This window comes from Lissotriton vulgaris, unplaced genomic scaffold (assembly GCF_964263255.1).
Source record: "Lissotriton vulgaris unplaced genomic scaffold, aLisVul1.2 SCAFFOLD_1420, whole genome shotgun sequence".
NCBI lineage: Eukaryota > Metazoa > Chordata > Amphibia > Caudata > Salamandridae > Lissotriton > Lissotriton vulgaris.
In genome coordinates, this window is record NW_028253693.1 from 36636 (window position 1) to 64391 (window position 27756).

Sequence of the window (27756 nt, forward strand, 5' to 3'; positions counted from 1 at the left end):
CCATTCCTCCAAAAATACGAGGGAAAAAGTTTATCAGTGTTTTTTCTATTTTTAAAGCACACCTTTTTGAAGAACCACTTGTTAAGAACGGGACAAACAGTGTTCTCTGTTCGTAAGAACATCAATACATATTGTAGGATCATCTTGGCTGGCTGCTTGTGTTTTCTGCGTGTGACTTAAGAATTAAGATTGGAGTTTTTAGACGGATGATTCCATTTCGTATTGGTGGCTGATTCACCAACAGCTACAACAGTCTACATCAATGTTTGACTTTTTGAGCAAAAAAAATTTCTGGAATATTTTTTAGAGCGGGCCTCAGATACTGATACTCGAGCTGGATCCGAGAGAGGTGAGGTCTAGACCTGAACAAGTAGTGGTAAGCACTTGGTTTTTTAACAATATATATGTCCTAAATTTTGACATGTTAGCATTTATATTTATTGCTGCAGAGAGTATTTTTTTGTATTTAAAGTTTTTCATTTCTCTTAGATTGCATCAATCACAACGCTTGTTACAAGGGTTTGAAACAGGATATACAAAGTATGTATTTATCCTTTACCTAATGTTGCAGTGACATTATAGCTTTAGAGGTCCTGACGAAAGCCATGGGAGCGCTGTCCCAAAGGCTGAAACATGTTGACCAAATAGACAGTGATTAACTCTTAACGGTTTTCTTTTCACTTGCACTTTTGATTTTAACACCTTCGACGCTCATGACGAGCTCAGCTCGTCATGAGGTACACCTCTCGTACACTCATGCCGAGCTGAGCTCGTCATGAACAATGGGAATAAATAATGTTCAGCACAGGAGGGGAATACCATCAGCATTGATGGTGTTAATTTGGAAAACTCTGCTGAATATATATCAAGGGAATGGTTGTATTGGATACTTTAGGAGTTTATCCTATTTTATCTCACAGTTTTCACTATATGCACTGCTTTTTCACAATAACTTTGGAAGTAATATTTCCCTAATTTTGCACTTCTTTCTTGTGAGAATCCACAAGAAGATACAACTATTATTCTTGTTTCTTCCTAATGCTGAAGGAAGAACTTGATATAGTTGTTTGGTAATACCCAGATGATGACACTGGGCACACACTTATGTGCAATGATGGGATACCAAAAATCCTAGAGTGGCTACGGCTCACCTTTTTCTTTATTCTGCTCTTGATTTTAGTTGTCTGCATCATTGTGCCTTTGTCTCACTATTTTTGACAGGAAATAGATAGTGAGATCAGCAGTATATATCTAGAGACTATACTTCTGATACACATCGAACACTAGACCACCTTATTTCATTGCTGTTGTTATTGTAAGAAGTAGGGGATTTAAATTTGGTTGGTCTATAAATATTTTTCCCTTTGGCCCTCCTATTGTAGTATTCGTGCAGAGGTATTCACAAACTGAAACAACTTCTGTTAAAACATCTACTGGCTGGTTCTTCTTTGTGAAATGTCTTTTTCTTGGCGCTTCTTTGTGAAACGTCGTCATAGCATGCTGGCACGAGAACCTGTTATAATGCTTATTGCAAATTGTCATTTTATCAGTTAACAATCATCATTTAATTTATACAAGCAAAACGTGCAGATTCTAATGTTAGAAATCTTGTAAATGAAATGTAGATCACGCCCATTAGCCCTTCAGAAAGTGATTAATATTGTTAAACACATGTTGGCGAGAGCACTTCTATTTTGTGAAAAACAATAAATAATGATAGTTAACTAAAAATGTAAATAAAATACATGAAGTATTTCTGGGAATATAACAGAGCATGAAGCCTTTATATATTGTGCCCTTCCTGTTCTGGTTTATGGCAGTTACTACTTTACGTACTACAAGATGCAGTTGGTGACCAGCCCCAATTTCTGTGGGCTAGTCATTTCTCATGCTGCTAGTTCTACAAGAGCATTGTATAAAATCCTGTCCTTCCGAGCTAACCTGTCCTAACAGCACCCTCTCAGCTATTCTGCCATCTCACACTCTCTGTGACAAGCTGGCACCTTGCGCAAGAAAATACTGCCAGGTCGACCAGCGACACTAACCATGAACCCTCTAGTGAGATGAACAAGCCCCCTTCAGTCATAGTTCAGAAACATCTCTCCTCTTTCTCCAAAGAGACTACTATCTACAATAAAGTCTGCATCTTCTGACAATATCTGCCCAGTTTCTGTCCTGAAATCTCTAGTCCCCCGAGTTATCCACACTTTGAGGACCCTACTTCATGCTTCATTTTGCTCAGGAATTGATCCCTTGCGGTGAAAGAAGAGTCTAATTAAACCTTTTCTTAAAGAAATGGATGTTCAGATTGAAGAAGCTGATAGACCTAGATCGTTCCTACAGTCAAAATTGGGAATAAATGTCATGCTCACTGGCTCTTTAATTTCCTGGACTAGACTCTAGTCAAATGGGCTTCAGGTCTGAAATGGGCACTGAGACCGTCTTATTTAATGTCCTAGGTGATCTTGGACTGGGACCAGATGAGGTGTGCTTCCTTCCTGTTCCTGCTTTTAATTCGACAGATCATTCCATCCTCGTCCAGCTGATGGCGGTGTTCGGTCTTTAGGAGGTGGCTAGTGCCTGTTTTACTGCTTTCCTCTCTGACAGATGTCCAGCTTTAGCCTACCACCCTCCCTTTCTGACTCCCTGGCAGTCACCTGCGGCATCCCTCTAGGGTTCTTATAGTCTTGATTTTTCAATGGTTCGTGGATAGTGAACTTACTTTAAAATGCATGGGCATTCTGTATTATCCGGTTTTACTCAAAAGGAACATTTTGCCATCTACTCCCTTCCTCGCTGGGAAAGCTGAGATCAACTCTAGACTCGACTATGCTAAAGTCTGCTATCATGGCCTTCTAGTGTGCTGCATGCTTAACTACAAGGAGTTCAGCATATGACAATGCATCTAATGCTCAACTTTATAAACTACGATTGGCCGCTTAAACCTGCAGAATTCTTTTCTGACTTCCAGCTGTGCAGCATATCCAGTTTAATGTGCTATGGTATGCTGCGCTATGCTTAAAAATCTGCTAAACAGTACTTGACGTTTTGTGATTCAAGGACATAAGCTATAGAAAGGATCACCCATTCCGACTTGTTTTTAGATGGCAGTTTAGGTCACTGTCTCTAGCAATGCTAGAAGAAGTGCACAAAGCAGTAGGCATACCGGACGAGGACACAGAACGGACACAGGAACCAGACGGTGAGGGGGATGTCAGTGGACCACAGTCATTATGAGATACCATCAGGGGCGACTCCTCCTTATGTGTGGAGGAGTGTCGCCCCATTGCTTCCTCGCAGTGCGAGAAGCAGAAACATAAAATCGTATTATAAATAAAAAAAATTGTTTTTGCTTCTTGCACTGCGAGAAAGCAGAAAAAGGGGTTGGTTAGGGATGGGCGGTCCTGCTCAAGGGCAGGGGAGGAGTGGCTAACCTAAAGTTGTGGGTCCTGACTGTTTGGTTGGCCTTCTGAGGAGACCACACCAGTCATGCACACTCTCCCTTTTCTCCATGCAGGCTGCATGCAGCCTACATGGAGAAAATGTTCTCCCTTTAGACGCCTGTGTGATCGGCATCCCAACCAATCACAATGCTGCCATTGCAACATAATATCTTACTGGGAAGACTGTGAAGCGCAAGCGTGGTTGATCTTGTTTTATGAAATGAGTCTCAAATATCTGCTCTGCAGCACTTAGCTCTCCCAGTACACTGAGATGTCTGGTGGGGTTATTCAGACCCCCTGATACTGTATGTGAGTACAGTGAATTTTGTGTTAGGAACCTTATTATAGATAGTTTAGGGGAAGTTCATAGGACCCCAAAATACAAATTATAGTGTGCTTCCTACATTAGACAAATCGCACCACAGGTTGGGGGGTACACTCACCATCACTTTTGCATCCTTATCTCTACTGTATGAGCTCGGCTTTGTGGAAGCGTGGCACCTCATCTGGTAAATTATTCCCATTTCTCAGTGGCACATCAGACATACTCAAGGATTGATTTTATTCTATTAGGTCAAAGATTGAAGCCTAGTATACATAAGGTGGAACAGCTTCCTCAAACTATCACAGACCATTATCCGGTCCTGCATAAACTACATTGCCTTAAGGATGCTGACAAACGAATATCCAGAGTGTGGAGGTTAAACCAATTCCTACTGAGAGCGAAGATGGTGGTCCACGAAATCCAAGAGTGCATTGAGAAATATTTACAACTTAACACAGGAAAGTCAGACCCACAAACAGTTTAGGATGCCTTGAAAGCTATTCTTCCTGGTAAATTTATTCAGAAAGCAAACCAGCTGAAATTCATGAGGGATGTGGCCACGGAAAGACTATGGTGCAGACTGATACCACTAAAACAGAAACACAAATCTAACCCCTCCAAACGTTAAGCAGACAATTAATGACAATATGGGACCAGACATGTATAGTAGGGCAGTGGGTCTTAATCTGTGGTCTGGGGATCACTGGGGGTTAGTAACGCCTACTCAGGGGGTCCACATTTGCTTAGAATATTTAATAATATTAACAGACGAATTAAGTGTACATACATAAAGAGACAAAATGTAGAATTGACATTTTTTAATGTTCTGTAAATGTGAAGGTATTTGAGATTGGAGGCTAAAAATTAAGCTACTATCCTCAGCCATGATGAGTGGCCTTAATTGAATTTAGAAATGCTCCAACCTTCTTATTCAAATGCAATTTGTTTTATATATATTTGTTTGTGAATTAAATAATATATTTGATGAATTGTGCTTTAGTTGAAGAATTCTGGTTTCTGTATTTTTTGTGTGTATTGTTTTGCAATTCAAATCATTGAAACTGCTTAGGCTTTGGTCCTCGGCTTCCAGGAAGTACTCACTGAGGATCCCTGGGTTCCAGTAATGATTAAGTGAGGGTCCACTGAAGTCAAAAGGTTAAGAACCACTGCACGAGAGTGTGAAAAAGGAAATTATATTTGCGCAAGAGTTGGGGGCAAGTATCATGAAGGGTGCAATATAGCAGGCAGCCTGTTAGCCAAGAGACTAACAGGTACAAGAACAAAGAGGGTGATAACAAAAATTAAAGCTAGCACTGGGATTGTCCACACAACTGAGGAAGAAAAAGAAAAGCTTGTATAACATACTATGAATCTCTATATAAAGCACACCAATCGGTCACCAATGAGGTAACAACATACCTTCCCTCAGTGCCTCTTCCCACCATCTCAGCCGCAACTCTTACTACAAAACATTCGACGGAATAAGCTAATCCAGGTCATTCCATTTAGAGGAGCTAAATATAACATTTTAGCACTCACTGACTATATCTTTCATTTGGTCCACGATGCCCAGACAATCTTTACAAGAACTCATTACATTGTTATCAGAATATTAACTGGTGAATAGCCTCAAAATCAACTAAAGGAAAACTTTAGGCCTCATACAATCAGGAGGTCAATAGTTAGTCTGCTTACTATAGCAGGAGACCCCTTTTCAATTGATTCTTATGGGGCTTACTTATCTAAGGATTGTTCTAGCGACTGACCTCCAAGAGTAGGAAGTAATTTTAAGCTCGGGTCCAAGACGATTAAATCTCTCACAACATTGTAACACATGTATTTTATGGGTCAGCAAGATTGCTTCCTTACAAAAAAAATGTAAAAGAAATACTATCCTCACTAAATACATCATGTGTTCGAAAATCTTCTACTTGCACTAACAAAACACAAATTGTCACATTTACAAAATATTTAAACTAGCTTTGCCTGGATGGGAATAAACACAACTCCACAAATTTTTCTCTAGAGCACGAACACAACATGCAGCCTCGGGGATACTGAACAAACGCAGCTATTATGAAGCAAGAATGGCTCAAGGAAACGTCAGACAATATATGGTGCACACTAGACCAATGCTTCATGGCTTGTCAATTAGCATAACTATTATGTATTCCTAAATACCAACGCTGCTGCAATCTATATATCTCACCCATACTCAGGGTCACCCTAAACGCCTGGGACTATCGGATTAAACACAGGGAAGCCACTACACCCCTTCACCCATGACACCAGTAGTGGATAACTCCCAACTGTACTATGGGGTTAGACAGGCAACACTTCTGAGATTTGATAGATGGAGAGTGCTATTGTCTTGAGATTTCTAGCAGAATGGCACTATCAGACCATTTGAAGACATTAAGCTCACCTTCCAGAACCTTAACAAATAAAGATCCCACTATTTCTAATTCTGTCACTGGGTCTCTCACCAGAGCATCAGAGAAGCAGCCATCCACCCTCTAATCCCCTCTGCCACAGCGCTGCGTTTTTAACTTTGTTTGTTATTATTCTGGGCTTGTGTTGCATTCGGGACTTACTTTGGTTTTTAATCCGGTTCTGTGTTGTCTCCGCGCTCGTGTCCTGCCCCCTCACTTGCATTTAAAAAACGCACTTAGGTGCCTCCATTCACCACCACTTTGGTGGGTCCGGGCTCATGGGATGTTTGTAGGCGCCATTTTGGACTGGGACACTTCATCCTGCGGCGGCCGCCATCTTAGAGCGGACTTCGCGCGCGCAGGGTGACGTGAGAGCCTATTTAAGGCGGTCTTCGGTGGGGGTGGATTCTTGACCATCTACCACCTAGCTTCACTCGCGCTGCCACAGCGCTGCGTTTTTAACTTTGTTTGTTATTATTCTGGGCTTGTGTTGCATTCGGGACTTACTTTGGTTTTTAATCCGGTTCTGTGTTGTCTCCGCGCTCGTGTCCTGCCCCCTCACTTGCATTTAAAAAACGCACTTAGGTGCCTCCATTCACCACCACTTTGGTGGGTCCGGGCTCATGGGATGTTTGTAGGCGCCATTTTGGACTGGGACACTTCATCCTGCGGCGGCCGCCATCTTAGAGCGGACTTCGCGCGCGCAGGGTGACGTGAGAGCCTATTTAAGGCGGTCTTCGGTGGGGGTGGATTCTTGACCATCTACCACCTAGCTTCACTCGCGCTGCCACAGCGCTGCGTTTTTAACTTTGTTTGTTATTATTCTGGGCTTGTGTTGCATTCGGGACTTACTTTGGTTTTTAATCCGGTTCTGTGTTGTCTCCGCGCTCGTGTCCTGCCCCCTCACTTGCATTTAAAAAACGCACTTAGGTGCCTCCATTCACCACCACTTTGGTGGGTCCGGGCTCATGGGATGTTTGTAGGCGCCATTTTGGACTGGGACACTTCATCCTGCGGCGGCCGCCATCTTAGAGCGGACTTCGCGCGCGCAGGGTGACGTGAGAGCCTATTTAAGGCGGTCTTCGGTGGGGGTGGATTCTTGACCATCTACCACCTAGCTTCACTCGCGCTGCCACAGCGCTGCGTTTTTAACTTTGTTTGTTATTATTCTGGGCTTGTGTTGCATTCGGGACTTACTTTGGTTTTTAATCCGGTTCTGTGTTGTCTCCGCGCTCGTGTCCTGCCCCCTCACTTGCATTTAAAAAACGCACTTAGGTGCCTCCATTCACCACCACTTTGGTGGGTCCGGGCTCATGGGATGTTTGTAGGCGCCATTTTGGACTGGGACACTTCATCCTGCGGCGGCCGCCATCTTAGAGCGGACTTCGCGCGCGCAGGGTGACGTGAGAGCCTATTTAAGGCGGTCTTCGGTGGGGGTGGATTCTTGACCATCTACCACCTAGCTTCACTCGCGCTGCCACAGCGCTGCGTTTTTAACTTTGTTTGTTATTATTCTGGGCTTGTGTTGCATTCGGGACTTACTTTGGTTTTTAATCCGGTTCTGTGTTGTCTCCGCGCTCGTGTCCTGCCCCCTCACTTGCATTTAAAAAACGCACTTAGGTGCCTCCATTCACCACCACTTTGGTGGGTCCGGGCTCATGGGATGTTTGTAGGCGCCATTTTGGACTGGGACACTTCATCCTGCGGCGGCCGCCATCTTAGAGCGGACTTCGCGCGCGCAGGGTGACGTGAGAGCCTATTTAAGGCGGTCTTCGGTGGGGGTGGATTCTTGACCATCTACCACCTAGCTTCACTCGCGCTGCCACAGCGCTGCGTTTTTAACTTTGTTTGTTATTATTCTGGGCTTGTGTTGCATTCGGGACTTACTTTGGTTTTTAATCCGGTTCTGTGTTGTCTCCGCGCTCGTGTCCTGCCCCCTCACTTGCATTTAAAAAAGGCACTTAGGTGCCTCCATTCACCACCACTTTGGTGGGTCCGGGCTCATGGGATGTTTGTAGGCGCCATTTTGGACTGGGACACTTCATCCTGCGGCGGCCGCCATCTTAGAGCGGACTTCGCGCGCGCAGGGTGACGTGAGAGCCTATTTAAGGCGGTCTTCGGTGGGGGTGGATTCTTGACCATCTACCACCTAGCTTCACTCGCGCTGCCACAGCGCTGCGTTTTTAACTTTGTTTGTTATTATTCTGGGCTTGTGTTGCATTCGGGACTTACTTTGGTTTTTAATCCGGTTCTGTGTTGTCTCCGCGCTCGTGTCCTGCCCCCTCACTTGCATTTAAAAAACGCACTTAGGTGCCTCCATTCACCACCACTTTGGTGGGTCCGGGCTCATGGGATGTTTGTAGGCGCCATTTTGGACTGGGACACTTCATCCTGCGGCGGCCGCCATCTTAGAGCGGACTTCGCGCGCGCAGGGTGACGCGAGAGCCTATTTAAGGCGGTCTTCGGTGGGGGTGGATTCTTGACCATCTACCACCTAGCTTCACTCGCGCTGCCACAGCGCTGCGTTTTTAACTTTGTTTGTTATTATTCTGGGCTTGTGTTGCATTCGGGACTTACTTTGGTTTTTAATCCGGTTCTGTGTTGTCTCCGCGCTCGTGTCCTGCCCCCTCACTTGCATTTAAAAAACGCACTTAGGTGCCTCCATTCACCACCACTTTGGTGGGTCCGGGCTCATGGGATGTTTGTAGGCGCCATTTTGGACTGGGACACTTCATCCTGCGGCGGCCGCCATCTTAGAGCGGACTTCGCGCGCGCAGGGTGACGTGAGAGCCTATTTAAGGCGGTCTTCGGTGGGGGTGGATTCTTGACCATCTACCACCTAGCTTCACTCGCGCTGCCACAGCGCTGCGTTTTTAACTTTGTTTGTTATTATTCTGGGCTTGTGTTGCATTCGGGACTTACTTTGGTTTTTAATCCGGTTCTGTGTTGTCTCCGCGCTCGTGTCCTGCCCCCTCACTTGCATTTAAAAAACGCACTTAGGTGCCTCCATTCACCACCACTTTGGTGGGTCCGGGCTCATGGGATGTTTGTAGGCGCCATTTTGGACTGGGACACTTCATCCTGCGGCGGCCGCCATCTTAGAGCGGACTTCGCGCGCGCAGGGTGACGTGAGAGCCTATTTAAAGTCGCTCTCCAACGCGCAGCGTGACGCGCAGGTTGACGCCCTCGCTGTGCCTGAGTCGTGCCGGAGTCCTGCCCGTCTGCGCCCGTCAGCGTCCCGGAGGCGTTGGGGCGACGGGGGACTCTGGTCGGCCCTACTCTGGCTGCGATGATTTGCTACTCTTCTGCGTCTCTGCGGGACCTTCGGGCCCATTCTAGTTCTTGCCGCTCTGTCTTTCCAGGGCGGTTTAGGGGCAAACGTTGCTGCCCGTCCTGCGGCTGGAGGCCAGCCTTGCCGCATGCCACTGTGCCACATTTGGTAACTGCTGATGCGAGGCATCTCTGCATGCTGTTGAACACAAGGTCGGTAGGCCGTCATGCCCTGCATATTCATGACCTTTTGGTCAGGGAAAATCCTCTGTGCCTGCTTCTGACGGAAACCTGGCTTGGAGAGGCTTCCCACCCGGATGTCTTCTCCTCCATCCCACCGGATTATGACATCTTCCGGCAGGACAGAGCGAAGGGGAGGGGAGGGGGAGTTGCCGTGGTGGTGAAGAAGTGCGTCTCCTGCTCAGTGCTTCCCTCGAACCCTATAGGGAATGCCGAGTCGCTTGCCTTCTTGATCAGATTGTCCCCGGGTCAGGCCCTAAAGGGGCTGTTGATCTATAGACCTCCAGGTCCCGTGGGCTCTTTCGTTGAGGATCTTCAGACAGTTGTGTCTGAGTTGGCGTTATCCACTCAGCACTGCCTAGTGGCTGGTGACTTCAATTTCCATCTGGACGTGGCCGATGACCCTGATGCGGCCAAATTGCTGGATGTCACTTCTCCGCTTGGTCTCATTCCCTATTTATCAGGGCCAACACATGAGAAGGGCCACACCCTGGATCAGGTGTTCTCCTCTGTTCCTCTCGTGGAGGTTGCTACCCTGCAGATGCTTTGGACCGACCACTGGTTGATCAGCTTTGTGGTGCTGGAATGCGCGCGCTCGGATCACAGAGCGCCTACCGTGCCTAAACCGGCCACGAGAGCGCTTCATAGAGTCACTCCTGACTTGCTCGAGCAGGCACTGCTGAAACACCCCTGTCCTCTCTCGGGTGACCTGGACAGTGATATTGAGGCCTTGCAGTGTTGGCTGACCGATCGGTTGGATGATCTCGCTCCCATGGCTGTCCCTCGGTCCACGGTGGCCCGGCATTCTGCCCCGTGGTTTACGGAGGCGCTCCGTGTGGCTCGTAGGCAGTGCAAGGTGGCTGAGAGGGCCTGGCGCCTTGCGTACGATGGGGAGACTAAACTTGCCTATAAGGCGGTGTTGAAGGCCTACCATCGGGACATTCTCGGTGCCAAGAGGGTTTACCTGGCTAGGAGGATAGAGGCATCCGCGAACTCCTCTAAGGAGATCTTTACTATTGTGAAGGAGTTTACGATCCCCAGCTCCCGTCCGCCCCCTCCAGCTTCGGCGGACGCTTGGGCCTGCGATCTAGCTGGTTTCTTCACAAATAAGATCAAGGCCATTCAGGCCACCTTCGTGGAGGAACCGGACGGAGGGAGCGGTGTGAAGTCGGCCTCTGGACTGCCGCATACTTCGGTGGCAGTGCTGTCCGACTTCCCCACTGTTTCCAGTGAGGCCTCTCTTATGTTGTTGACCAACCTCAAATCTGGCTCGCCACTTGATCCCTGCCCCGCCAAATTTCTGGCCGGGATGGCGGCAGTGGTGAACCCCTTAGTCAACCCTATCCTCAATGCCTCCCTGAGGGAGGGGCGGGTCCCTAGCTCTTGGAAAAGAGCGATGGTGATCCCCCTCCTAAAAAAACCGGGCCTTGACACCGAAGTCCTGGCGAACTACAGGCCTATCTCGTTGTTACCTGCACTAGCGAAGCTGACGGAAAAACATGCTCACAGCGCCCTTTCTAGTTTTTTGGAAGCCAATAATCTGCTCCATCCATCTCAATCGGGCTTCCGACCTAATTTTAGTACGGAAACTGCTCTGATTGAGGTGACTGAGATCATCAGGGAGACTCTCGATGCCGGCGGCAGGGCCATGCTGGTCATGTTAGATCTCTCGGCGGCTTTCGACACCGTCCCCCATAAGATGCTTCTATCCAGGCTCTATGACATCGGCCTGAGGGGGACGGTGCTGAGGTGGTTTACTTCTTTCCTGGAAGGCCGCCGCCAGACGGTCTGGGTCTCCCAGAGCTCCGCCGAGATGCCGCCATTGGGAGTTGGGGTTCCACAGGGTTCTGTGTTGAGCCCCACATTATTTAACATCTTTATGTCCCCTCTGGCGGCCTTGGTGGAGGCGTATGGGGCCCAGATCGTCTCTTATGCCGACGACACGCAACTCCTCTTCACATGCGGGAAAGACCAAGAGTTTGTGGGAGAGAGAGTCCGGGACTGCCTTGCGCTGGTCTTCGACTGGTTCCAGCGGAACGGTCTGAGGGCCAACTCGGGAAAGTCTGAGATTCTTTTTTTTGGTTGCGTTGCCGATCCGGAATGGCAGCATTGGTGGCCGTCCGACATGAGTCCTCCTGTACAGTCCTCAGTGGTGGCCAAAAACCTGGGCGTCAAGCTCGACAATCAGCTGTCGCTCCGCACTCACATCCTTGGCCTGGCCGGCACCTGCTACGGACTATTGAAAATGCTCCGCAAATTTCTGCCTCTGTTATCTGAGGAGCATAGGAGGACTACAGTGCAGGCTCTAGTCGGGTCGAGGCTAGATTATGCCAATGCTCTGTTTCTTGGCCTTCCCGACTATCTGGTCCAGCGCCTTCAAGTGGTGCAGAACTCTGCTGCCCGGGCGATTTTTGGTCTAGGGAGACGAGCTCGAGCGTCTGGGTTGCTCCAGTCGCTCCATTGGCTCCCCATCAGGAAGAGGATCCAGTTCAAATCCCTGACCCTGATGCACAAGGCTCTGCATGGTTCAGGAGCGGGATACCTGCAGAGGAGACTGACTTTCTATCGTCCGGCGCGCTCTCTCCGTTCGGAAGCTCTTTGCAGAGCTGTGGTTCCACGGGTGAGGAAGGCTCGTGCGGGAGGGCGGTCTTTTGGCTGCAGAGCCCCCCAGCTTTGGAATCAGCTTCCATTCTCTCTGCGGAGTACTGTTAATTTACTCCAGTTTAGGAGGGGCCTGAAGACCTGGCTTTTTAATTCTTAGTGTGTTTTTTACTGCTCACTGTTGCTTTTGTTCCGTTTTTGTTGCCTGTTTTTAGCTGTGTTGTGTTATTTCATTATGAGTTGAGGGTGGAAAGCGCCGGGACACTCCCTGTGAGTAGCTGCACGCTATATAAAAGCTCCATAACATAACATAACATAACAGAAGTTTATGCAAAAACATCAAACGTGACACTTGGTTTTGAGGTTTTAGACCTTACTTCATAAGAGACCCACAGATCATTAACACAAATATTCATATGAAACACATTTTGATCAGAAATAATGGGAAGTGATCCTTATTCCCAACACAAACTTTGCTCATCACTTTCAAGTGCGAGATAGTATGCAGACAGTTCTACACGCCTAATGGGATGCATATTATGAACTCATCACATTCCAAGCATTGTTGGAGACAGTGTCGTGACACAGGCACCCGCTTTCCTATTCTATGCTCATGCCACCAAATCAAGAATTTTTGGTCATTGATTCTTTGAACTATAAAGTGCGTTTGTAGGGTTAGATTTTAAAGAGAAAACAGCCTCTATTGTACTCAGCACCCCTATAGATTGCATTTATCCATTACACTCCAAAAGAGCCATGAGAATATCTCAACTACTTCTCGTGCAAAAACAAACAATATTGGGTGTATGGAGCGGATCTGTTACAATTCTTGCTGCAGAGACTGTAGCAACGGATAGTCAATGAGAAAATTTCATATGATCTAAAGGGTGAAACTGGCAGATTTTTGAATCTATGGGACCTCGACCTCTGCTATCTAAGCAATGACTATATAGGCCTCAAATGTTCAACAAGATTGCATGCCCTGGACCTCTTGGACCCAGAAAACCATCTTTGTCATTCATTTTAACAATATATTTCTGATGTACTCATCTGATACAACTACGCCACTGGCAGAATGTGTGTTGACATAAGGGAGAAGGGAGAAGCCGGTGAGAGGGATTTTGCTATTGGTATATATATTTAGGGAATAAGTGTTATAAGGTACAAAACCCAATACAAATTATTGAAACTAAAAAACTAGCAATATGATTGGCTCTAAAATCTTTCAGATCCAAACAAAAGCATTTTGTACTGTTGCTTAGCACTTCTACTCACAGTCTCTCAATTTAATCTGTCTCATGTGGAGGATGTGCTTTCTCTATTATTTATTTCTTGTATGGAATAAATTGGCTTTTGGTTCATGCCAGAGGGAGTTCTTTGTACAGCCCACGGAGCTCTAAAAATACATTTTTAGTTTCTCTTCCTTTGCTACTTTGCATTAGGGGAAGGATAGTTCTTGTGCCATGATGCCTTTTGGCATACCCTTGCATTTTATAAGAAAATAAGGAAATCAAAACTAAAATTTAGAATAATCTTCAAAATGGAGGAATAGGGGAATTCTTAAAAGAGCATGTGACTTAAATACCAAACTCATCCCTGTGGAGCAAGGTGGATTTCAAAGAAGTCACTCAAAACTGGACCATTGTTTAGTATATGGTCGATAGACCGGAGCTCGATAGAAACAAAGGTTGATTTATACTGCTGTTTTGTCAACTTCTGGGTGACTTTTTAACCTCATAAACCAGGAAATGTTCTGAGAATCCCTTAATCAATTGACAATAGTAGGGGGAATTATTGGGAATCCTTAAAGAAATGTCTAGAAGGAACTGGGCTAGAATAGAATTAACACAAGGTGCTGTTTTATCATTTTTATTTTTATTAAGGATGGGCTATGGCAAGGATGTGTTCTGGGCCAACCTTATTTGCTATTTATCTAAGGGATTTAACTTCTTTGTCGTTGAGTATCCATACATTTTCACCTAAAATGGGAGGAGGACATGTGCCCTACTGATATGCTGATAACCTAGTGATTAGGGATAGAACTCCAATTGGTGTACAAAAGAAAATGGATTTGTTTTTCTTAAATATTGCGAGTAAAGGAAACTTGTGATGAACATGAAAAAAATACAATGTTTTTTTTTACAGAAAAAAAGAAAAAGTCACAATGGTTTCTGGCTAGAACTCGAATAAAATAAGCTTCCTCCTATATGTACATCTCAGAATGAATTTCACATCAAATTTGAAATGGAGGATGCATTTAGAATTCAGAAGTGCTATCAAGTATAGATTGGTTGTTGACGTTTAGTAGAGATTAATGTTGCCCCTCCATGATACCCGTTTTAGATGCATTGGTTGGAGGGGCAGTGTTTAAAAGCTCTTCTTAACCTTGGAAAATCTTCCACAATACAAGCAATAAGAAAGGAAACAGGATTGGTGTATTGGTGTTTTGTATCGGTAAAGTTAATGTTGAAATTTTGGAATAGATCACTAGCATCTGAAGATGAATAAATTGCTTTTTAAAAACCAATTTTTGAGTAGAAAAATTAGATGGGCTGCTAGTTTAAAGAGACAGAAAAAAGCACAATTAGATCTAATTATGAAGAAAGCAATTTTGTCATGTGAAAATTATTTAGAATATTTGCACAAAAAAAGGTCTTGGTATCCCATTTATGAACTCTTGGATTAATGCTGAGACTTTTCCGTATACGTTCTCGCTACCAGATCAGGACAGGAGATGCAGGATCCTAAAATTCAGTATTGGATTGGGGGGGGGGTCATCCCTATATTTCCCAGCCCAGTCATATCCAATTTGATGTGGAAAGCACAGGTAATGTAAGGGCAGTTTAAATGTGAAATGTTCATGGGTAGATATTTTATTGGACTGTGTATATCATAAAGTAGAAAGGTTGAGAATTTTAAGAACAATTTTGATTAAGTATAATGTATATTCACATCAGGTATCCTTGAGCTTTTTATTTGGTACACATTATTTGATGTAATATCTGCAGCTGGGAAGTTTTTACAGGCGATAAGCAGGGATGAAATGTATTTTAGTAAATGACTGGCTTTGCAAGATAAATACAATTTTAGAATGATGGTAAATATAGTTGGTTGTGATGAATCTTAAAAAGCATGGAGTGTTGATTTTGAGGCCACAGAATTATGTTTGCATTCATTTGACTAGGGCCTTACAGCTTCCTCAACTAAAAAGTTTTGTAAAAAACATGATAAAACAAAACATTGACAAAGACAAAAAGCAAAGTCCGCGTCAAACTGAAAAAGAAGGCAAACATATTTCTTTGGTCTCAAAAAACACACATTGCCGCAGTAGTGCCTGGCACTGAAGGGAACTGCTATTGTGATGTGCTCCCTGCGATGGGCAGAATGCCATCACTCTTAGTGAAGGTAGCCAAATGATGAAATGGGCTGAACCATTAGCCCATGATGTATGTTGTAGTAGGTGGAAGAAAAAGTTGAATGATATAGCAAACAAACAATTGATGAAGAGTGATGTCTGAAGGGCCCTATAAGTATATTATACATATTGGTTTAGTATAATCAAAAGATCTTGACTAACTCCAGACCTAAAAAACAAAATCACTGATAAGACAACGAAAGGCCGATTACTATTTTGTCCCTTAAGACAATATGCAATCTTCATCTGAAGGTATGTTGTCAATGTCATCTAAAAATGAAAAAAACACCAATTTTGAATTTATGACTCACAAAGTAAATACACTGCTTCTGACCACACAAAAGATGGTACAGGTTACATTACAAATCATATTATTAATATTGCGAGCGACTGCACATACCACAGCACAACTGCCATCACTGATAACATTACTGAAGTGGTTTCTATTTTACATATCTTCAATCAGATAATGTTTTGAGACCACAGTCAAGGACCATGTGTATAGGGGCATAAGTACTGAGCACAGCACCTAACCAAAGATAAGCCATGCACCCAAAGAATGATGCTGTTTATGGCTGAAACCCAGGCCCAGTAGACCTGGATTGGAGCTGAGTGCTGAGTGCTGAGCTGGGTGCTGAGCACGGTGAATTACTGAACCAGGAGTCTGCAGGGCATGGTGAAAGCCTTGTATTTGGACTCTTGAAAAGGGCATTGGGTGTAGGGCCTGGTCAAGGGGCAGAGACTGCACCAAAATGACTCTTCACAAGGTCAAATGCCATGCTTATGGACTCTTGGGGGTGGGAGGGTATGACGACTGAGCATGCTGGGTACAGCTAAAGTCCATGCCCAGTATTGTCTGGTGCCATGAGCACCAGGCCTACAGAAAAGTAGTCCCTGCACCGCCCAAAGAGCTTTGTGCTGCATCAGTACTAACCATAATCTAATGGCCAGAGCTGCTGACTCTGAAACATGGGAACCCAGGTTTGCCTTGTGCCTTGGCTCAACATCCTGGAATTCTGGGCAAACCCCCAAATCTCCTGGTGCTAAAAATGGGGCGGGCGGTGATGCAGTTACAGGTTCTCTTGTAAAGCACTCTAATGTCCTTTGACCAGGTTTGCACTGTAAATAAATAAACAATTACAATGAACTTCTCTCTAACAACACTTTCTATAACCCCTCTCTCGTTATGGTCGAAACTTCATTTCCTGAGGTAGCATATAGTCTGTGCCACAATTCTAGTAAGTTTCCTTTTTTGTTTAAAATATGTTGCAAATGCATGCATTTGTTTGACTTACCAAACGTATTTATGGTTTCGCTATAATTTATCCCCACTTTTTTCTGCACGGTTATTTCCATCATGTACCAATTTTCCCATCAATTTACCATAACTCTTTCATCATACTATGAACTTACCTAACGATTGCCTCATTTTGGAGACTTTTACAGTCGTCAATACATATTGCACTTCTTTCACCTCCGCGTAGCCGTTTTGCGATGGAGTCCTTGTGTCGGCATTTCCAGGCTTTTTAGCTACTGGCTTAAGTTTAATTTCTTGGTGGGGGCTCTCCGTAGACAGGGCTGAGGGAGTCCCACCAAAGATCTGAGTCAAGAGTGGCCTCGATTTCTTGGACTTGTTAAAGGCTGAGTAGGCTTCCTCTTCTTTTGACAGGGACTTCCTATGTGTGGATTTTGGGGTTATGGGTTTACTCTTTGCAGGTTTGCTCGCTTGTGTTTCAGTTCGTGATGCCTCGTCATGGGAAGCAGACCTGACGGTGTCAGTATTTTGTGCTGTGTGAGCTGTCTGCAATTTCATTGGTTCTGTCAGCAGCCAATTGGGCTTCGTGGGACTGGTGGCTGCAGGCTGGAAAGGGATACTTTGCAAAGCATAGGCATCCACTGGCACATCTTCAAGTCGGGTGTAGTTTTTAGATTGACGACGTTTGTTTTCCTTCACCTCAGAGAGAGTTAACTGTTCCAGTTCTCCTGTCAGCACTCTTGTATCGTGGTTGGGGTCAATGACTGGCTTTAAATCAAAGCCTCCTCTATAATCTGCAGAAAAGAGGTCAAAGGAAGTATTAAACCTTAACTCACTGTAAATTAATTATCACAATTCCTTATCTAAAACAAAAGTGCACATCAATTCCTTGTAGGAAATACTGATGACATACTTTTCAATCTCTCATCTTAAACACTGCTGACCTCCATGATTGAAACACCTCATATTACTACATTGGTTAAAAAGCACATGGTACAACACTGCTATGAGCTGGCTTTCACCCCATTTTGGTTTTTAGGTCGAGCCTGGGCAGTGCATGCCCTGCTCTGGGAGGCATGCTGTATTGAGGTAGGGGCTTGGTGCTCCGTCCACTCTCTGCCAATATTTTTCATTGGCTTGTGTCATTGTCCACTGTAAACTGTGGCTATTCATTGGGCAAAAGGCGTAGTAGTCGCTCCTTAGTACTGCCTGGTCTCATTTTGTAACCTCCCACGGTGACATTCCCTATTACATGTGTTGGTACTCAGTAGGCTTTAATTACAGCCTCCAAGCTCTATTTTCTCTAATAGCTTTGTTCTGCCTGCTACCTCGTATTGCAGGCAGGACACGCTCTCTCCTAATGCTTTTTCAAATATTTTATAGCACGCATTTGCTTTGCAAAGTGTCTCGCATTTGTGAGAATTTAAGCTATTGACATTGTAAATGACAATGCCTTTTATTCATCGGTTTTAAAAAAAACACATAAATAAAAGGCATTGTCATTTATAATGCCATTGCTCAAACTCTCATAAATTTGAGACATATTGCATTGCAAATTTTTGTTCTTTTAGTCAGCACAAAGCGCGACACTGCCCCATTTTTCTCAAAGTTGGGTTGTTTTTGAAGTCCCGCTTTAAGACTGAGGAAAATGCCAAGTAGAAGACACAGCAGGGCACTGGAAAACAAGTAAAAGGAAAAAAAGATAAATAGGACGGTCTTGGACTCAAATTCAGGAGTTTTAAAAGGCTGGATTGCTCATTCACGACAGATATTTATTCTTTGTGCAAAATGTAAACAGTGTGCTCTTTTCACATACGTTCCAATCCAAAAGAGGGTTAAAAGTGAAAAAATAATCATGGTTGCAATTAATAAGGATTTCTAGAAAACTAACTTGTATACTTTTCTTACTCAGCTGAAACAGATTCATGGTTTGAAATACTTATGAACTAATGGACCAGGACTTTATCAGAAGCTCTTCCCCCAGACGAAACATTGCAAAGAAAGAGCATGAGGGTACAGCAGTGGCTAGCTGGAGGGGGCGGCGAAGGTGAGCAAATTGTGTCTGATGACTACCACAAGCCCCCTGAATACAAGGCGTCAATCGGCCAGTCCCCCAGCCCCCAAACAAGTCGGCCATCGAGCCCCCCACCCGCTCTTACATGCACTGGGTGGCAAACATAGGGTTTTCCCTAGTGGCAGTAGGTCTAGCCACGCCTTTGGGGTGCAGTGCTGGAAGAAATGTAGGCAGACAAAGGAGACAAACCCCTAACTTCTTGATTCACCAGGGCAGATACTGGCAGGGTTTAATCGACTATCAAATATCACATTGCTCATTGTCGGGATCCCAATGGGCAAAGGTGTGCAGCCCAAGGAAGGAGGTTCTCTCATCATTAACTCTCTGCAACTGGGCCACCAGTCTGTCAGTGAGTTAGGGAGGTTATTGCCACAGAACAGGCAGTCTTCCCATGGTCTCATCCAGAGCAGCTACACACAATTCTTGATAGTCTACAGGCCTGGTTATTCCATTTGAGGACAGGAGAAACCAGAGGGGCCAGTGGATGGTCCATATCTTCCTCTAGCAGGGCATAGAGGTTCTTCTGCAGTAAAAGTGAACATAGAAATGGTGAATAAAGCCCCACTGCATATAAAAAAGAAACAATTTCCAATCTGTGTTGCTGGTGCACTTGCATTTAGGTAGAATCAAATGAAAGTGCCTCGTTTACCTACAGCCAGCAAACAGGTGCAGGTGCAGAGGAGAAGTAGGCCATCACAGTGCTTAATTTGTAAAATAATAAGAGCCAGGGCTCTTGTCAGGAGACACTGAAGCTTGGACCACATATTGCCCCTGCCATGCTGCCAATTATAGTCACACTTCTACAGGTGTGACAATTCAGAGTATTCTAGGCCTCCAAAGCTTTGAGAATGGCTTTGGGGTGCAAGTAATAGTCATTTTTAATATATATTGAATTCATAATTACCTGTTGTTGTGGTTATCTCTAAATTTTCCAAACAGCGCCACCTTGTGGCAAACTGTCACAAGCGCTGGTGTTGACAATTAAGTGCCGGTGCTGAGCACAGGAAACCACCGGTATGGGGTAGTTGTGTTCAACATCCCTATGGAAATTAAAATGGGAAATGCACTTTTTGTTGGCCCCCGCTTGATGTATCACTGTTACTGTTAAGATTACTAAAGAAAGACTGGGGCGTGGCCAGCCAGCAATCATGGCGGACGTGAGCTGCTAGTGCTCCGTCTGTCTATCCCTGTATTATCCTGACAACTCCTTGCTGAGGCGTGCTGTGGATCCGTAATAAGCGGGACCGGCTGGGGGCCGCAGTGGGGAGCTGCTGCAGCCCAGAAACTCTTTGCACCGGCAGTATTGGGGAAAGATCTGCGGCACGGAGGAGTAGAGCGGCGCTGGGGACGAAAGCGCGCAAACTACAGATCGAGATAATGGCCGCCGCCGGGGCCTCAGATGGAGTGGCGGAGACATTAGAAAAGAATTGCCAACCTGTCACTGTGAGGCAGAGAGTGGCGCGGCGTCCTGCTGGGTTCGCGCCGGTAGCTGTGAAGCTGCGATCTGCCATGCGGCGGGGCCCCGCTGTCTGCCACTGCAAGCGGGCCCTGTGAGGTGGCGAGAAGGCGGGCCTGTGGAAGCGACGAGGCTCTGGCGGCAGCGGCCTGACCTGCGCGGACTTGCCCCAGCGAGGCCGAGAGTGAAGCGGCGTCCTGCTGGGCTTGCGCCGGAGCGGTGAAGCCGCGATCTGACGTGTGGCAGAGACCCTCGCTGTCTGCAGCTGCAGGCAAGCCCCACGAGGTGGAGAGAAGGCGGGCCTGCGGAGGCGACGAGAATCTGGTGGTGGCGGCCTGATCTGTGCCCTGGAACACCTGCGGCGGGTGCCCCCACGGGCAGCGGGCGTCCACAACCAGAGGCGCTGCTGCTAAACTAAACATCAGGAGGCTGCTACGGACATGGTGTGAGGAAGGGAAGGAGCACCCCGGGCCCAGGACAGTGCTTCTTGCTCGGGCGGCCTGGCATCACTGGAAGCAGGCTAGGCCTGGGCCTTGAGTCAGCCCAGATTGTGCCCACAGACCTGTGGACCTCAGGGCGCCATAAGCGGGGGGCAGAAGTGTGGTGCCTGCCCTGCAATACTGTGATTGCTGACGGGGGTGCTGACGGAGGCCCCGTGAAGAGTGGTCCGGCACGCAGGTGAAGCGGAAGCTCTAAGGCGCAGCACCTCAATCAATCTGTAAGTGGGGAAACCCCCCTTGGCATTGGGCAGGGTGTCACAAGAGCTACATTGGCGCCATTGGGTGAAGCTATGCCTGGGATACTAAGCGGAAGGAGGAACTGAGACGAATGCGGCTGGGGGTGCCTGCTGCCTGAGCATGGGAGACTGCGACGTGAGGCCCAGGGTACGAGCTCCATTCTGTGAGCAGCGCCTACGCACCCGGGGGAAGGTCTCAGTCACCAAGTGGTACCACAGGGAGGCTGCTCCCAGGGCCCCTGCGCACTGAGAGTGGTGCCTGCCCTGAAACACGGCGATACCTGTCGGGGGTGGTGAGTGCCCGATGAGCGGTCCGGAGCACAAAGGAAGTGGGAGGCCAGCGGCGCAACATCTTAATCAACCAGTAAGTGGGGGACCCTCCTTGGCACTGGGCAAGAAATCACGGGAGCGGCGTCGGATTCACTGGGAGAGGCTGTGACTGGGGCGCTGAGAGGAATGAGGAACTGAGGCGAATGCGGATGGGAATGCCTGTTGCTAAAACCTGGGATGCTGTGAGTTGAAGTCCAGGGGTACGACCGCCATTTTGTGAGCAGCACCTGCACACCAAAGGGAAGGCCTCAGTCATTACAAGGTACCGCGGAGAGGCTGTTCCCAAGGCCCCTGCGCCCTAAGAGTGGATGCCAGTTGGGAGTGCTTGGATGGGCGGTGTGGGGAGAGGCACCCAAACATCCCCGTGCGGCAAAGGGAAAGCAGACTACAAGGCTGTGCTGTGCATGACGGGGAGACGGAACCAATAGTGCAACGCCCGGCACAGATAGCGGAGGCATATCCTGGTGTTGCGCAGGGCCGGTGCGCTGCAAACGAAACAACTCCCAGAGCCAGTTGATGTTACGGAGCGGTTGGAAACCTGACAGTGAAGGCGATCATTCAGGAGAGCATTCCCCCCCCCACTCTTTGCTGACAGCGCTGCTGTGGGATCGTTAAGGCAGATCTTCTTTCCGGCACCTAACAGGGGGGCCTGGACTCTGGTGGCTAACAGCACGATTGGGCCCGGGCGAACCAGCGACAGCCTGCGGATGCTAACGGCACAACAACTAGTCATGGGCCGGCTGTGGGACAAAGCGCAAAATGGTCATCCGAGGGGCGACAGTTTGGGATCTTTGCTGGGCCGAAAGAGTGGAGACATGGAGCATCAGGCAGCGGCTCTCGCGGCCAAAATGGACACAGTGCTAGCAGCGGTAGAACTGATTGGCACTACCCTGGAGCTGACAAAGGAGTCCTTAGAATCGAGGATTGACAAAGTCACGTCGGATTTTACCCTTCTCCACGCTGATCATCGTAAGCTGGCGGAGTCGGTTGCTTCACAAAGCATGACAGTACAGGAGATCCAGCCTGTGGTGCAAAATCACACAATAGCGCTTCAAGATATGATTGACCGAGTCCACGTACTGGAAGATCGCATAGAGGATGAGGAAGGGCGCTCTCGGCGCAACAATGTTTGTGTGGTGGGCCTCACGGAGGGCGAGGAGGGCAGAAATCCAGAGCAGCACGTCGAGACTTGGCTGCGCGACCTCCTGTCCCCTGGGGTGCTATCACCACAGTTTGTGGTTGAGAGGGCGCACAGAATCCCAGGCCGGGAGCTAGACCCCGCCCTTTCCTTTTCAGACTCCTTAACTATCGGGACAGAGACGTGGTGCTCCGCGAAACCAGGAAACTCTGCGACCTCACTGTGGGAACTTGTCAGGTGATGTTCTTCCCAGATTACACAGCAGTGGTTCAGAGACGGAGGAGCACCTACATGGTGGTGAAGTGTCAGTTGCGAGAACTGGAGCTGCCCTATTCTTTGCTGTTCCTGTCCCGCCTTAGGGTGGTTTTGAAGGAGGGGACTCGTTTCTTTGATGCCCCGTCAGACGTTTGGGACTGGCTTGAGGAGACGGGGCAGTGGAAAGGACCCAGACCCACAGGCCCGGAGGACAGTGGTTGGCAGGAGAGGAGATTGAGAAGTCGCAGGCGAAGGGGGGCCTGCCGAGACACCGGGCCGGGCCCAGTCGCGCCCAGTCCGGAGAAGATACGGCTGGAACGGCAGAAAGCTCTGAAGGCGGTGGCGACCCTTGGGACAGTGAGCAGTCATAGCCGTGTGGAGACACACGGACACAATGACCCGGGCACCAGTGGATCATCATCTCCCTCCACTGTGTTCTCTGAAGACCTGAATATGCCTGTGGTGACACCTCAGACGGCTGACCAGATCTTGTGACCGAGGGGTGCTGAAATGTATCTTTCCGGACTATGCGTGTGTACATTGCGCACTGTTTCCCCCCCCTCTTTTATATGTTCCCAGACATGCTGTTGAAATGTGCTATGTGCTAGCGGTGCTTTAACTGTCCATTGTAGCTCATGTGCGCGACGGTGAGACGCCTTGCTAGATAGGGTACGAGAAGTGCCTAGTGGAGGTTGAGGTCGCCGGATCATGTAGCTGTGGCCCACGCCGCTCATGCGTGCTTGATCAACCTATGATCGCACACCTCTAGAGAGCACGGGAGGCTTGAGACAGGGGCGCAGAGCAGTCTAGTTGCTGACATAACACACACCCCACTAGACACTTCACTGGACTAGCTCTTTACCATAAGTGTTTCACTCGAAGTTTGGACGTATGCCCTTTCGGGGATTCGCCCCATTAGTTGCATTGTTTGCGGTTGTTAACATGTTTAAGTTGCAGCACACTGATGCACTCCCTCGTACCACGACTCCGGCCCTCCCGAAGCGACCCCTTTCCCTTGCGCTGCGTTGACTTTCCCGGACACATGACGCACACTAATATTGTGACTTGGAACATACATGGCATGCACACACCTTCGAAACGCTATTCAGTCTTTTCCTACTTACAGCGGCACGCCGTGGGGATTGCCTTCCTGCAGGAGACCCACATGACCCAGACAGAGCTTGACAAGCTACGCAGACGCTGGAGGGGGTGACTTTATGGTACAGTCTTTTCGGCGCATGCGCGCGGAACCCTGATCTGGGTAAGGGCGGGCATCCCTTTTATATGTGAGGAAGTGAAAGTGGACCGTGAGGGACGGTATTCCCTAGTAAAAGGGAAACTAAATGGACAGGAGGTATTACTAGGATTACTGTATGCCCCGAACGTAGATCAGCAAGCCTTTCTAGCGCAGATGACCCAGGTCCTCCACCCGTATGTTGGGCTCCCCTGGTTGCTTGGCAGGGATTTTATTATGGTATTAGATGTGCAATTAAACAGGTCACCCCCCCCCCCCTCCTCGGAGCAGCAGCGGTGGTATCCAATGCACAGGCGTTCAGGGACTGGCTCTCGCACTGGGCGCTACAGGACCTATGGCGCACACTACATCAAGGAGACAGACTCCACTCCTCGTATTCTGCAGTCCACGATCTGCATGTCCGGTTGGACAGGGTGGTGGGTTCCCAATCTCTGCTCCCACTCATTACACAAGCGGAGTACTTGGGGAGAACGCACTCCGATCATAATCCCCTGTGGCTCCAGATCTCCTGGGAGGCACACAGCCCACCGATCCCTACGTGGAGGTTGCAACCCACTGCGCTAGAGGATTCAGAATTTCGCTCCTCTCTGGGCACAGCCATCCTTGCGTATTTTGATGTTAATGAGGGGACAGCGAGTAACACCATGGTAGAATGGGATGCACACAAGGTGGCTGTCCGGGGTCACTGCATGGGAGCCACATGGAACATACGCAGGACACTTTCCGCCTCCCTGACAGGCCTGGAGGATGAGCTCCTGCGCTATGAGCGGGAAGAGGAGGGGGGGGTAGGTATGCACATAAACTAGGAGATCTCCGCACTCGGCACGCAGAGCTTCTGGAGAAGCTGCGGTGTCACAACTATGCTGCACACACAGCCCGAACGCACGCCACGGCAGACAGAGCAGGCCGTCTGCTCGCCTGGTTGATAAAGCAGGAAGACGCAGTGCCCCAATAAGAGCTTTCCGCACAGTAGGGGTAGAAATGGTGTATACACACGCGAAATCCACTGTGCTCTCACAGAACACTATACGCAACTGTACAGAGCTCAGGATATAGGCCCCAGGCATATTTTGGAGGGGTTCTTGGATTCTGTCCAGCTGCCCGCAGCCTCCGAGGAACAGAAGGAGGTGCTCAATGCGCCAACCTCATTGGAGGAGGTTGGGGAAGCAATGCAGTCCATGGCATCTGGGAAGACCCCGGGACCTGGCGGCCTACCCGCCAAATACTATAAAGCATATCGGGAAACCCTGGCGCCTTAGCTGCACAAGCTATACACCGAATCGATAGAGGAAGGATTTCTGCCGCCCTCCATGCTGGAGGCGTTCCTGGTTTCTTTGCCCAAGCCGGACAGAGATCCTACGGCCCTGGGCTCCTATAGACCTCTAGCGATGCTTAACGTGGACTACAAGGTATTTGCCAAGGTGCTAGCAGAACGACTGGCGCAGGTGGTCCCCCACTTAATTCACGTGAACCAGAACGGGTTTGTCCCAGCGAGATCTACGTCATTGAACCTCAGGAGATATTTTAGGGTGGCGGCTGCGGCCGCGCAGGAATGGCCCAGGGCAAGGTGCCTAATCCTAGACCTGGAGAAGGCGTCTTACTGCCTGTAATGGGGTTACCTATCAGCGGTACTGTCTCGGTACGGGCTTGACATGGGATTCCTGCATATGGGTGACTTACTATACAGGAGCCCTACGGTTCGGGTGCGACTGGGCCCCTACATTTCAGACCCGGCGGCGGTGTGCCGAGACACTCGACAGGGGTGCCCTCTGTCCCCGCTACTGTTCGCGCTAGCGATTGAGCCCCTGGCTATGGCTATAGGGGACACCCTTGGCGATGGTATACCGATGGGAGACGCTGTCCATCAGGTATAGCTCTATGAGGATGACCTGTTGGTGTTTGTGTGAGATGTGGGACGCTTACCCGCGCAGCTGCTGCACACATTTGCGGCTGTCTCAGGGCTACGAGTAAACGCAGGTAAATCCTGCCTCTATGCTTTCAGGGAAGGAACCGAAGACCCGGGATATCATCTCGAGGGTACGCGTGTCCAATGGAAAGAGGACACCTTTCGGTATCTGGGGATACAGATATATCGGAGCCCGGCCGACTTATTTGATGGAAACCTTGGGAAGGCAGTGGCGGCTATCAGGTCGCAGATACGCTTCTGGAGCACAGTCCCGCTGACTATTACAGGCAGAGTAGCGCTTGCTAAAATGGTCATGCTCCCTCGCCTCCTATACTATTTTGTCAACCTGCCATTATTTATTCCGGCTTCCTTCTTTACTATGCTCAATAAGACATTGCAGGACTTCATCTGGGGTGCCTTTAGGCACAGATTGGCACTGACAAAGCTATTCTTGCCGACAGACCGGGGGGGTTTAGCTGCCCCTTGTTTTTAGCACTACTATCTAGCCGCGCAGCTCCAGTGGGTCGCTCGTTGGCTGGCGGACAAAGGTAGGGATCACACAGCCACGGCAATGCCGCCATACTCCCTAGAGCATATCACCAGACTCTTCCACCCCTTGGCAAAAGCCGAGTGCCAGGGTCCGCTCCTCTTGGGGGTGGCATAACAGTGCTACCGAAGAGCCTTATACCTTAGCCGCGGCACGGTCCCTTATGCACCTGCCATACCTTTGGAGGGCTCGCCCAGCAGGGAGTGGGTGCTCACGTCCTCCATGTTAGCGGAATGGCAGGAGGCCGACATTCACACACTCGGTGATTTATACAGGGAAGGGGTGCTCATGGCATATGAGACATTGGTAACAGAAGAGGGGCTTCCCCCTGGGGGTTCTTGATGCACCGATCCTTGATAGCACAACTGACGGCCAGATGGGGAGATGTGGCTACGGACCCCCGGCAACATTTAACCTTGCAGTATATTCATATCATAGGAAGGGGCAGACATCTGGTTCGTTGGTCTGCGGCGTCCCTACGGAAACATGTGGCAGTCAGCTTAGACCCTCTCAGAGGCAAGTGGGAACTGGATCTGGGGCGGTCACTAGCAGATAAGGAATGGGAAAAGGTACTTAAAAGCCCGGTCCGAGTGCCCAGAAACATGCAATTTTGCCAGATTCAACTCTTCATTGTCCATAGGGCCTACTTCACGCCCAAGTTGATCAATAAGTATTTTTGTTGAGTTGATGCACTCATCCCCAGGTGTAATGAGCAAGGGGCGGGGTTCATACACATGCTTTGGAGCTGTCCTGAGCTGGGCACCTACTGACAAACAGTTAGCGAGCTGCTACGGTGCTGCACGGACCCAACCATACCCTTTGACTGGCCCAAGTACATCCTACACCTTTTAAAGAAATCCGGCAAAGATAAGGTGGCATCCCGCTTTTTGGACCTGTGACTGGTGGTAGCAAAACGCCTCATTACCAGAAGGTGGAAGGCGCGGGACTCGCCATGCGCAAGGGTGTGGACTTCCTCATTCTAGGCGTGGGTCAGGGCAGGGTGGACCGCCATACGCAGAGAGGAAACGATGGGGCTCCGGAAGGAGCCCATAGCGGCTCAATGGGAGAAAATGTCTAG

General features: G+C 48.2%; 1 protein-coding gene across 1 annotated transcript in view; it reads right to left on the reverse strand.

The window, feature by feature from the left end:
- LOC147660886 (PDZ domain-containing protein 7-like) overlaps positions 1–27756 on the reverse strand; it is a gene marked incomplete at its 3' end in the record, with an annotated part of 489505 nt that overhangs the window by 6022 nt on the left and 455727 nt on the right. Inside the window, exon 14 of the mRNA XM_086951444.1 lies at positions 17140–17775. Within this exon, the coding sequence (XP_086807570.1) occupies positions 17140–17775 (636 nt within the window). The remainder of the gene's footprint in view (positions 1–17139; positions 17776–27756) is intronic.